This window comes from Phascolarctos cinereus, unplaced genomic scaffold (assembly GCF_003287225.1).
Source record: "Phascolarctos cinereus isolate Bilbo 61053 unplaced genomic scaffold, phaCin_HiC Scaffold_1;HRSCAF=81, whole genome shotgun sequence".
Classification (NCBI taxonomy): Eukaryota; Metazoa; Chordata; class Mammalia; order Diprotodontia; family Phascolarctidae; genus Phascolarctos; species Phascolarctos cinereus.
This window is the reverse complement of record NW_027555514.1, coordinates 20,229,572-20,242,569: the sequence shown is the minus strand read 5'-3', so window position 1 is coordinate 20,242,569 and position 12,998 is coordinate 20,229,572. Positions and strand designations below refer to the sequence as shown.

Sequence of the window (12,998 nt, the reverse complement as noted above, 5' to 3'; positions counted from 1 at the left end):
AATAAAAGCTTATTGATTTGTAGGTGGAGCTAGATCTCATTTTAGAACAAAATAAAGCATCAATCTGGGCAGCTTAAGGGTCCCACAGAATATAAGCTCCTTGAGGGCAGAATCTATTGCCTTTTTGTCTTAAATCTCTAGGAGAGTGCCTGGCACACAGTAGGTGCTTCATAAATGCTCATTAAACTGAACTGAATTCTCTCTCTTTTCCTCTTCCTTTCTTAGTGTACATACATTGCAATCGACCAAGTCCCGAGGACACATGCCATTGTGATCAGCAGACCTGCCTGGCTGTGGGGGGCAGAAATGGGAGCCAACGAGCATGGGGTCTGCATCGCCAATGAAGCCATCAGTACCAGAGAGCCTGCCCCTGAGAATGAAGCCTTATTGGGAATGGACCTGGTGCGGTAGGTGGGGACTTTGCCAGTATGTGGGATGGGTTTGTCACCCAAGAGAAACAGGCAAATGCACATACACACCCTGAGTGTTAGGCATTGCCCTGGCTGGCTGTTGTCCTGTGTATAAAGGAAGAAAAGAATCATTTCTGAAGCACCTACAGTATGTCACGAGCTGTGATGAGCACTTGACAAATGTCTTATTTGGTACAGGGCTGGAGGTGGGAAGTAGATCTGAGGGCAGCAAAGGTTCTCCTCCCTCCTCCTCCCCATTTTATAGATGGGAAAGCTGAGTCTCAGAGAAGTGGGATGGCTTCTCTGAGATGGTCTCATGGCTAGTAAATTGGAATCCAGCTGTTTCCTGATTCTAAGCCCAGAGCTCCTTCCAGCACCTGTTCTGCCTCTCAGATTCAGGCTTGTCCCGTTGATTTGGGCCGCTCCACCCAAGGTCTTCTAGTGGCATAACATGGTGCTGTGGAAAGAATGCTGCATGTGGACTTTGGAGAGAACCCTTGCTCTATCCGGAGATGATAGAGGAATGAGTTACTGGGGTTAACCTACCTTTCCTTCAAGACTTTGGACAAGTCATTTTGCTTCCATGGATCTCTAATTCCTTCTCTGTAAAATTGGGGAGGAGTATGTAGAGTTGGCCTAGATAAATTCTAGGATCCCTTCAGGTTCTGAAATTCTGAGCCTTCTTTGTCACCCATGTGTCCCCCCCCCCACCAAAATTCTTTCTTTCCCCTCTCCTTCTCCCACCCCACACAAGAGATGAAGGGATAGTGCCAAAGGACATTCTCAAGTTTTTTATATTCTCTGAAGTAATGGGATGAAATCAGAGGGGGACAGTGGTTAATTCCACCAGATGGAGAGGCAGGAGTTCTGGGCCTAACCAAGCCTTTAGGAATATAAGATCAAGAATTCGGAGCTGAAGTAGAACTAGCATGATAGTTGTAGCAGCAAAACTTGTAAAATCCAGTATAAACTAGCAGAAGATAGTGTTTAAAAAAAAAAGAATGGAATGTTAAATGTTCCATCAGTGTCGACTAATTTGTTGTGCTTTAAAATTTGATATTGCCTTCTTCTACCTGTATTAAGAATAAAAGTTTATGATTTCTTTCTTAAAAAAAATTGAAAAAGAAACTTGGAGCTGGAAGGACTCTTAGACACCATGTAGTCTAAGCTGTGCGACTGTGAGAAAATTGCTTCATCTGTAAGGGACTTAGTTTCCTCATCTGTAAAATAAGTACATTGAACTAGACATTCTTCAAGGCGCCTTTTACCTCGAAAATTCCATGTGTCTTTGCAAGGAATCTGAGCACCATATCCTGGGCTCTGCTCCACCCCAAAGTCAGTGCATACCATACAAACCACAATTGTGTTACTTTTGTTATTCAGTCATGTTCGACTCTTTGGGGGTTTTCTTGGCAGAGATACTGAAATGGTTTGCCATTTCCTTCTCCAGTTCATTTGACAGATGAGGGAACTGAGGCAAACAGGGTTAAGTGACTTTTCCAGAGTCACACAGTCTAAGGTCAGATTTGAACTCAGGTCTAGACTTAGCACTCTATCCACTGCAACACTTAACTGCTCATTTGGGTCATACCATTCACCCAAAAGCTTTACTACAATAGTGAAGGTTTTGGTAGCATCAACGCACCACCCTCATTTTACATGTACATAGTCAAGGTCTGGTCTTAAGTCTTCTGGGTAAAAGACTATATATCCAGGTCCAGGTGAGAGCTAAGCCATCACTGAGCTCCATGTCTGTTTTTTGTCGATTTTTGTTATGAAGGTGGATTTGGCATTTCATCTGCCCACCTCCTTCTCCTCACTAGCACAGTCCCTGACATGTGCTTTGTAAAGAAATGCTTGTTGCTTGATTGAGTGGGGGCACCTTGAGGAAATTTTCCCTGTTGCCCTTCTAACCTGGCAGCCAAGAGTGGCAAAGGTTTAATCAATGGGTCCATCTTAGCTTTCTCATACTGCACCCTGCAACGTGTGAGCCAAGGCAGCTCCTGGGAAAGATCAGCAAGACACAAACTGGTGAGTTTCATGCAAGAGGGAGCGTTTTGCATCTCATGCTCTGTCCAGTGCTTAGCTAGAAGACCCCAGTTTGAGCAGGATCCCGCCCACTTGTCACATTAGAGGGATAGCTTTTGCCAGCCCCCTAAGGCTGCGCAGTGACATATGCTTTTACCCTTTCTGCCTTTTTCATCACCCCTCACTGAATTATTTAAGGCGCTGCTTAGTATCAAGTGAGAAGGCACAAGTAGGTCTGCCCTGATCTGTGCCAACCACCTTGGTCTCTCAAAGATCGTACAGTTACCAGCCCTGTTCTTGCTAGGGCACCTTATTCAAAAAAGGATAGGATTTCAAGTTTGCAGGCTGACCTGTTCTTACCACCCCTGCTGGTGCCTCCTTGGCATTTCCCTGTGAGAGATCATAGGAGAAAGAGTTCCCAGGATTAACCTTCCTTTGGTGGTTCTCAGTACAATTTAAGCAATGAAGGATTCTTTGAAGTGTCTTCCCTGTATGAAACACTGTGGTAGCCCCTAGGGAGGCCAAGGCGACATGATACTGTGCCCAGATCAGTCACTATAATATCTACTTTTTTTCGCAAGGGGATCTGGGACCCTGTTGCAATGGTGGGACCTAAACATGAACTCTAAATGATGTGTTTGGAGATTTTGCCAGAGTAAATTCTGTGTGTGTGTGGGGAGACAATGAGCCTGAGAGAGAAGGGATATTTGGGGGTTAGCCCCTGAGATCAAATCAGTCTATGTGAGCCTACAGCCGGGCATCTTGAGCCATAGGCTTATCTATATGCCCATTGCTTCTTTCCAGTAGAATTTAAGCTCTCTGACGGCAGAGACTTGTTTTTTTGTTTGTTTTTACTTTGTGAATAGCACCCAGTAAGGTGATTGGCATCCAGGAAGCTGGCAGCAGGCAGGCTTGGAGAGAAGCTAGGCAAGACGCTAGGCCTGGAGGCACTGAGGCATGGGGCAGACCACACAGAAGCGGAGTATTTAGTCACTCAGTCAACTAGCATTTTCCATTTTATTTTTAAAAATCTTATCATTTATCTTTTTGACATTCATTTATTTAAAAAAATTTTTAGTTCCACATTCTCTCTGTCTCTGTAACCCTCCCTCTACCCATTGAGAAGGCAAGCCATGTGATACAGGTGAAGTCACAGCATTTTTTATTAGGTGTCTATTGCATGCCAGGTACTATGCTAAGCAGTAGGGATACAAAGAATAGTTAAAAAAACACAAACAGCCTCTGCCCTCAAGAAGCTTGAAATCTAAAGGGGAAGACAAGCATGAAAAAGCAACTAGGGACATAGAAATATGTACATATATACATATACATACGTACATACACATATGCATTATATACACATATACACATACTATTTTTACATATGCATATATACACATATATCTATCTATCTATCTATCTATCTATCTATCTATCTATCTATCTATCTATCTATCCATCCATCTTAGACTTCCATTGGGGAAGATCAGGAAAAGCTGCTTGCACAAGGTGGGACTTAACCTAAGTCTTGAAGAGAGCCAGGGAAGCTGAGTGGTGGAGGTGAGAAGGGAGACCGTTCCAGGCATGGGCAGAGTCAATGCAAGGCATGGAGATGGGAGTGCGAGGATGAGGAAGGGCACTGGGTCAGTGTGGCTTGATCACAAGAGTGTGTGGAGGGCAATCAAGTATAAGAAGACTGGGAAGGTTTTTAGACGTCAAACAGAGGAGTTTATAGTTTATCCAGAGGTAATAGGGAGCCACTGCAGCTTATTGAGGAAGGGGCTGCAACATGCACAGACCTACACTGTCATGCAATGACTAGCAGTGGAGAGGAGAATGGATTGGAGTGGGGAAAGTTGGAAGCAGGACAGTGGAGGTCTATTGCAGCGGTCCAGGCTCAAGGTAAAGAGTGCCCATCCTAAGGTGATGGCTGGCTGAGTGGAGAGAAGAAAATGCGCATGAGGGAGGTGGGATGTTTGGCAAAGAACTGACTATGTGGGACGAGCGGGAGTGGGGAGCAAGGATAACACTGAGGTTTGAGCTTGGGTGCCTGCGAGCATGGTGGTGCCCCATACAGCAATAAGAAATTCAGAAGAGAGAAGGATTTAGGGGCTCAGGGAAAGGGTTTAGAGCTGGAAAGAGACTTTAGGGATTATTGAATTCAATCCCTTCATTTTGCAGATGAGGAAACTGAGGCACAGAGAAGCCTGCAAGGGCAGGCTTATAGCCCAGGTTGTCTGACTTAATCAATTACACCATTCCGCCTACAAAGCACCAAGACAAGGAAGTAGAACGGGACCCAGTTACTGGGACTAGGGCCCTTGGCCACTTGGAGTAAAAGGCAGGAACCGAGGGACAGAGCCAAGGCACAAGAGGATTACAGCTGGGTGCCAGGATGATGGGATGTTGGGCCACCTGGTGGATCGAGGGCTTTGACCTCTCCTTTTCTGCTTAAGAGATGGATTGGTCCCAGGGCCTGGAAGCAGGGCTAAATCTGAAGGCCAGAGTTAAGTGGACTCAGCTCTATGAATGTTGGGTCAGAGAAGCAAGCAAGATATTACAGGAGGGCTTTATAGAAAGTTGGAGCTGGTTTTTGAAGAATGGTAAGGATTTGGATAGATGAATTTTTTAAAAATTATTTTTATTTTGAACTTAACAAACACCAAATAGGATGAACATTTTCACATAAAGGAGAAAAAAAAGGATTGTACATGAAACTTCAGATTTCTATTATTTGCAACTGGCTTTTCTTTATAAGTAGGTAAAAAAAAAAACAACCTATAACTTTCAAACCTATAGCTTTTCAAAGTTATCCTGTGCATTTGTGCTTCTTTCTGGCCTTACTTATATTCTCTACATTTAAAAAAAAGGTACCTCAACAATCCTCTTGTCTGCTTTCCTTCCTTCCTTCATTTCTTTCTCTTTTTCTTTTTCTCTTTCTTTCTTTCTTTCTTTCTTTCTTTCTTTCTTTCTTTCTTTCTTTCTTTCTTTCTTTCTTTCTTTCTTTCTTCCTATTCTATCCTGCCTTCCTCCTTCATCCCCCAGTGGAAAAAGAAAAAAACAAAAATATTTTGTAACAAACAAATAGGCATAGTTAAAACAAATTTGCCATGCCCCAAAATTTGTGGCTAAATTTGCACCCTGAATCCATCACTTCTCTTTAAGGTATTTTTCAACACTGGTCCTTTGGAATTGTGGTTGTTTTTTTGCATTGAGCAGAGTTCTTAAGTCCTTCAAAGTTGTTTGTCTTTACAATACTGTTTTTATTGTATAATTGTTCTCCTGGTTCTGCTCAGTTCCCTCTTCATCAGTTCATACAGATTTTCCCAGGTCTCTCTGATACTATCCACTTTGTCATTCCATAGGTTGCTTCTTGTGTAATGTTATTCTGTCATATTCATACACCATAATTTGTTTAGTTATTCCCAAATTGTCGAGCACATCTGTAGTTTTCAGTTCTTTGCTGCTACAAAAAAAGAGCTGCTCTAAATATTTTTATACATACAGGTCCTTTACAAGAAGATTAATGTTGATATGCTGTAGTTGAAAAGAGTTTTGGGGGCCAGCCAGAACTGGGGATGGTTCACAGGATAAGAATGTAATCTCAAGCCACTTACATTGACTTCTGTCCTCTGCTAATCATTCCAGTGGAGGGGTTGCAGGCTAGGATGAGTGAGGAATTAGAAGCACTGGAGATGGAACTCCTCCATCAAGAAAAGGGCAGCCATCAGAGGCTTCATCAACGCACATGTTGGTGTGATCTCTGGTCCCAAATCAACATGTCTGGAGCTATAATAAGGTGCCTCACTTTACCACAGATTTGGTCATTTGGTGGATAAAGTCACATCTCCTGAGCATCACCTTCTAGAAGAGCTGTTAATTTGGAATGATCTGAAAGAGGAAGGCAGCTGGGGTGGTAGAGGGAACTTCCCTCATGCAGCTTTATTTTTTTATTATGTGTAAATTAAATTTAAGCCAGTAGGGTCCAAACTGCCTGCTTGTTGGGCCTCCTTCCGAACGTCTGTGTATTTTTTAAATGTTTCATTGAAACTCTTTTCTTTGTTCTTTTTTTTCCCCATTGCTTTCATTATTCATCAGCTCTCCTCCTCCCACAAGCCAAAGCCCTACCTTGTAAACAATATAACCAAACAACGCAAATCAAGGCAGGGGCCACGTCCAGAAACGTTACCTCTCTTTCTGCTCCCCTAGTCCATCACTTCTGCCAAGGGGTGGGAGGCATGCTTGGCCAACAGCTGTCTGACGGCAGAGTCCTGCCCTTGGGGGCCGGGCAGATCCAAGCTAATCCCTTTTCCTTATGACAGACCTTCCATAATTCCTGACTCTTTAATATAAGAAATAGATTCCCTTCCCCAATCCCCTGCTTAGAAAAGGAGACATTTATTAACAGGATGGTCTCCTTGAGTCAGTTTTGTAATGAGCTTATTCTTATGTTGTTCTCTCCTGGTTTTATGATCCACCTTCCCAATCATTGCTGTGAAACTAAGTCTTCTTAAGCAAGCTTAAATAGAAAAGTGTCAAACACACCAGTGAACAATTATCTGACCATGAAAATAAGCCTGTTATGGGAATAAATGTCATGTTCTTTTTAGCATCTGGAATAGTCCAGTAAAAGAAAATACTCTTTCAGCGAAAGCATAGTTCTTTTATTTTAATATTAATAACATATATATATATATACATGTATGTATACATATATGCCACTGTAAAACTTGCAAAGTATTTTATATGCATTTGAGCCCCAACAATCTTGTGAGACAGGCACTTCAAGTGTCATCATCCCCATTTTAAAGATGAGAACACTGAGGCTCAGAGGGTTCAGTGATGCCTCAGTGGTCTGGGTCACACAGTTTAGTGAGGGTCAGGGGTGGGATTTGGACCTAGGTCTTCCAGATGCCACATCTAGTGCTATAGTCAGTCAATTAACAAGCATTTATTAATCCCTTACTATGTGCCAGGTGAGTGACAGTGGGGCAGAGTGGATGGGGAGCTGACTGGGAAGTCAGGAAGACCTGAGTTCAAATCCTACCTCAGATACTTGCTAGTTGTGACTTGGGGACAAGTTACTTTGACTTTTGTTTGCCTCAATTTCCTCCTCTGTAAAATGAGGATAATAAAACAATTACCTCACAAGGTAGGTGCCAGGATCAGATGGGAGAATTCATGTATAAGTACTTTATAAACCTGAAAGTGCTAGCTGTTACTATTTATTAGTAGTTGTTAGTTATTAACGGTTAATAATATTAGTCATTATTATTGGTGTTTAAACAGGTTCTGATTGTTACAATGATCTCAAAGCGTATTAAAAAGACTGGGGTTCTACTTTTTCTTTCTGTTACAGGCTGGGTCTAGAAAGAGGTGCCACCGCCAAAGAGGCCTTTGACGTCATTGTTTCCCTGCTGGAAGAGCACGGGCAAGGTGGAAATTACTACGAAGATGGGAACTTGTGCCACACTTTCCAAAGCGCATACCTGATTGTGGATCGAGAAGAAGCCTGGGTGTTAGAGACCATAGGGAAACACTGGGCAGCTGAAAAAATCACAGGTTGGTGAGCTTGGGTGATGGGAGCTGATGAGGATGAGGAAGGAGGTGGTGTGGCTGGCGGCCTCCTGATACCTGGGAGACTTTGCTTCCTCTCTGTGCATGCACCCTCTTCTGCTTAGCTCTGCCCCTTGCCCAGGTCTCTGCTTCCTCATAGTCATGATGTACTCAGAGCCAAGGTGCAGGAGGCTTGTTTCGTAGGAGATAAAACGGGTTTTTTCCATGTAAGTGTCCTGGCCTTTGGATTTCACCCCTCCCCCAGTCTCTTCCCCTAGGTAGTGACATCATCATCGCGTCATCCAAGCAGATGAACCAGCTTTGGAGGGGTGGTACCCCTGCAATTCTGCAATGTTGCAGTCTGGGGCCTTTTGATTCTACTTGGTGATCTGTGATATCACAGGGCACAGTTTGACTTCGTTCAGATTTAGCAAATTTGTGGGAAAGCAGAACTCTCGCTTCTCTACTGTTTTGCTTCAATAGAAAAAAGTAAGAGGATGTATCTGGCGAAATCAATTCCTACCCTGTGGTTCTTCTGTCTGGACAGTGCTTGATCCCAGCTGGGGACAGAGACGCTCTACAGAGTTCCAGAGAGCTGGAAAAAACAGATTTGGTGAAACCCCTACAAAATCTCCCCAAGGGGTATTTGGTACCTAATATTTTATATTTCAATTCTCCACATCTCCAGGACCAATCTAGAACTGCAAACAGGCCATTAAGTTCATTCATAGGCTGCTAGTTCAAAGCCTTTACCCTCAACACCACCGGTGCCCAGGGCCCTCAGAGACTCTGGAATGGAAGCCTGGCTCATTCCAGATTATACCCACCAACAGATGTGCTGATCTTGAGACTTTTTAAAAAATTGGTTCAATATAAGAGAGTGTTCTTTGGGAACCAGAGTTATTGGAGTATTAGAAAAAAGAATTCCAATAAAACATAAAATCTACTGAACCTAATGCCATTCTAATCTGCCTCAATCCATCAAGCATTTATTTTTATTGTTAAATGAAGTTTTACTGATATTTTTTGTTTTCATGCCGCCCACATTTCCTAACGTAACCCTGCCCTCCCCAGAGAGCCAACCCCTTTAAGAATAAAAAAGAGTGGGAAAAAAACCAGTTCAACAAAACTAGCTGACAGAAAAAGTCTGGCATTATCTGCCATGTCACATGCCCGTGGATTCCCTCATCCACAGAACAGCACAGGCAGGTCTCTCCTCCTGTCACTCTGGGGCCAAGCTTGGTCATTGTGATCTCACAGCACTCTGTTCTATTGTTCGGTTGTTGATTTTTAAATTTATGTCGTCGTAGTCATTGCGTATATCAATTTCTTGGTTCTGCAGACTTCACTTGGCATCAGTTTCTACATCTTCCTTTGCTTCTCTGTAGTCACCATATTTGTCATTTCTTACAGCATGGAATATACTATTCCACTATTCTTGTGTCACAGCTCGTTTGACCTTTCCCTCATTTGATGGAGATCTACTTTCTAATGAGTGTTTATTAAGTAACTAATATGTCATAAAGTCATAGCACCATAGCCCTAGAGCTGGAAGAGGCTCATCTAGTCATTTTACATATGAGGAAACTGAGTCCCAGGAAAGTTAAGGGCCATGCCCAGAGTTACCAGTGATAGGAAGCATCCAAAGTGGGATCTGAACCCAGGTGCTCTGGCTCTGTCCTCCTCTTCACCTCCAAGCACTGGGGATGCAAAGACAAAACTTGCATTTTCCTCTGTACCTGTGTGTTGTGTAATCAGATAAGTATATATTGTTGTTGCTTGGTTGTGTCTGACTCTTCACAACTCCATTTGGGGTTTTCTTGGCAGAGATACTGAAATGGCTTGGTCATTTCCTTCTCCAGCTCACTTTACAGATGAGGAAACTGAGGCAAACAAGGTTAAGTGATTTGCCCAGGGTCACACAGCTAGTAAGTGTCTGAGGCTGGATTTGAACTTACAAAAAATGAGTCTTCCTGACTCCAGGCCTGGTGCTCTATCCACTGCACCACCTAGCTGCCTGTTGTCCATATAGACATAGCATATAGTATATACTTAATAACAATTAGGGGAGGGATAGAGAACTAACAAGTAATAGAATCAAGAAAGACTTCCTGGAGGAGGTAACTCCTCTGCTGGGCCTTGGAGAAAGACTGCCGAGTGGTTTAAAGCTTAGTGTGATATAATTCCTAAAAACTTCTTTGCCAAAAGATCTTACCAGAGCCAAGGCCAGATGGGGATGGGGATGTCAGCTCTGCACTGTAATTACATGGTATTTATGCAGAACTCTATGATGGGTGTCTCTATTCCAGAAGTTTATTTTCAATGGAATTCAATAAAAGCCCATCTCCCTCCCTCCTCCATAGATCTACTTTTAATTTCAAAAAACACCGACATTTTAAAAATTGTGCAGCTGCTGCTTTTACTGGCTGATTGCGGGAAGTCTGAGTACAGATTCAAGTCCGGCAGCCGCTAAGCATACACGAAGAAATAGCCTTTTTGAATCAGCTCAGTTAAGAAAGAAAAATCTCAGTGCCTGCTCATGAGTTGGGGCTTTCTCAGCAGCTTGGCATGAATTGTATGGAAATCACCGGTGCAGGACAGAGAGTTCACTTTTTAAAAAAAATTTCTATTTTCTACTTTCCTCTGTGATGCTAAAAGGCAAAGAGAGGCCAGCTCTTGTGAGCAGCCAGTTGTCTTCATTTGGGAAGTGAGAACAGGGAAACACAACAGAGGAAAAGACTACATATATGCAGCGGCCCTGGTTCCAGCCTTCAGTTCCATTTTCGGGCAATAAACTGATTGTGGCCTATGATTCTAGGTTTTTCCTCATCTACTGCTCTTTGTGGGCAGCAAATAGGACCACCCCCTACTCCAACCACAGTTTCTAGCTAACAATCGCCTCTCACAGGCAGCCTTTTCCATATTTTGACCCTGGAGAGTGTGTTGTAGACCCAAGCCTAACTCAGCTCATGGGTATGTTGAATTCTGAGGTCCAGAGATGGGCTCAACAAGCCTGTTTTCTCTGCTTTGTGGATGTTACAAGACCTCTGTCCAGTCATACACAGGACAGGAAACTCAGGGTCTGGGCACATTTTGATGCTGATTTTGCTGGACTTCATTTATGTTTCTTAGGGAAGGGACTTTCAGATACTACATCACAGGGTACTGTGTGGAGCATATACACCATGATTTACGAGCAGCTTTTAAAATGAGCTACTATTATTAATCCTGATGAGTCATGGCATGGCAAAGGAGGTAAGCTGTAGGACTCAACATCAACATTTACTCAGTGCAAACCCCACCACTGCTATTTAGTAGCACTGTGATCACGAGCAAATCCTTTAAGTCTTCTGTGCCTCAGTTTCCTCCTCAGTAAAGTGAGACAGCTGGCCTGGACAAGATGGCCTTAGAGGTGTCTTTTAGCTCTAGATGTAGCACCTTATGACCTAGGTTCATAGCCCACCTCTAAAGATTAGAGCCTGTGTGACATTGGGCAAATAAATCACTTAGCCTTCCAGGCCTCAGTTTCCTCATGGGTTCCTCATCAATCCTCTGATCTTTATCATCACCTTTCCAGGTCTGAGTTTCTTTCTCGTGTATGTGTATGCGTGTGTGTGTGTGTGTGTGTGTGTGTGTGTGTGTGTGTGGGTGGGTGTGTAACAAAAGCCCACAAGTGGCTTCCTTAAATTTTACCATCCTAAATGCCAGTGATAGCCAAGCATCTCTCTTGGAAGGGATTTTCTACCTTTTTAGGGTAATAAATGCCTAGCTGTCCTTCAGCCAGATGGTGGAGGGGCCTCACATATTTTTCTTTAATTGCAAATTTAAGCTCAGTTAAGCATTATCTATTCACTCCATCACACTCTGGTCAGGGTTGGGTAGTTTTCCGGTTGTGTTGGTTAATGTAGTTTACCCAGAAATAGGACAAGATGGTGTCTGTTTTCATATCCACCCAATTTAACACATTCTAGTTTTACTTTCTTCCCATCATTAAGCACCAACATGGGAGGGCAATGGGAGTTCTCAGGTTCTAATGGCTTCCTCCAAGGTATATTTTGAACTAATGCAAGTTTCACTCTTCCTGTAGAGGGAGTGAAGTGCATTTGTAACCAGCTTTCCATCACATCCAAGATCGATGCAGAGCACCCCGAGCTCAGGAGTTATGCTGAAGGTCAAGGCTGGTGGACTACTGACCAAGAGTTCAATTTCTCAGAAGTGTTTTCTCAAGCAGATGACCACCTGGGCTGCTGTTCAGGCAAAGACAGCCTAGAAAAACAAGAGGGTAAGTAAAGGCACCCTTTAAGCATCTCTTTCTCATTTGTTGGGCAATATACCAGTAAGTAAGCCTCACTCACTTCCCTGGTTTCCTTTAAGACTCAGCTTGAATCCCACTTTCTTCGCTGGACCTTTCCCCAGTCTTCCCTCCCCAGACTTTTCTCTTTCCTTCAACATCATCTTTCATTTACATTGCATACACTTGTATTTACACAGTGAGCACTTTGAGGAGGGGACAATGTTTTTGCCTTTCTTTGTATCCCCAGAACTTAGCACAATACCTGACAGTGCTAATAAGTGCTTAATAAATGCTTGACTGGCTAAATGAATAAAAGGGAGCAGGCAGAATGGACATTAAGTATAGAACTCCTTGCTGAAGCTGACATGGAGGAAACCATGAATTGTGCTTCTGTCTACACTTCTACTGTCAAACTCTTCCACTCTCTATTATCCTCCAAACTGCTGACCTAGTCATTCAGAGCCTATGTGTCCCAGGATTTCAAGTTCAAAATGACATTGGAGATGATCTAATTTAACTCTCTCCTTCCTAATTTTATAAATGAAGGAACTGAAGCTAGGAATGATTAGGTGACGAGTGAGAACTCCAGTGTGAACTCAGGTCACCTGACTGGAAGCCTTCACTTTTCCACTGTTTCCTATGAGGGAGAATTATGATGAAAATGAGGAAATCAAGTTAGAAGGAGCCCTGACTCAGGAGGCAGAGGACCT

At 43.1% G+C, this 12,998-nt stretch overlaps 1 protein-coding gene across 1 annotated transcript in view; it reads left to right on the top strand.

Annotated features, from left to right (window-relative positions):
* SCRN1 (secernin 1) overlaps nt 1-12,998 on the top strand; it is a 63,416-nt gene that overhangs the window by 32,801 nt on the left and 17,617 nt on the right. Inside the window, exons 3-5 of the mRNA XM_020993345.2 lie at nt 226-407; nt 7,798-8,000; nt 12,082-12,276. Coding sequence (XP_020849004.1) covers nt 226-407; nt 7,798-8,000; nt 12,082-12,276 — 580 coding nt within the window. The remainder of the gene's footprint in view (nt 1-225; nt 408-7,797; nt 8,001-12,081; nt 12,277-12,998) is intronic.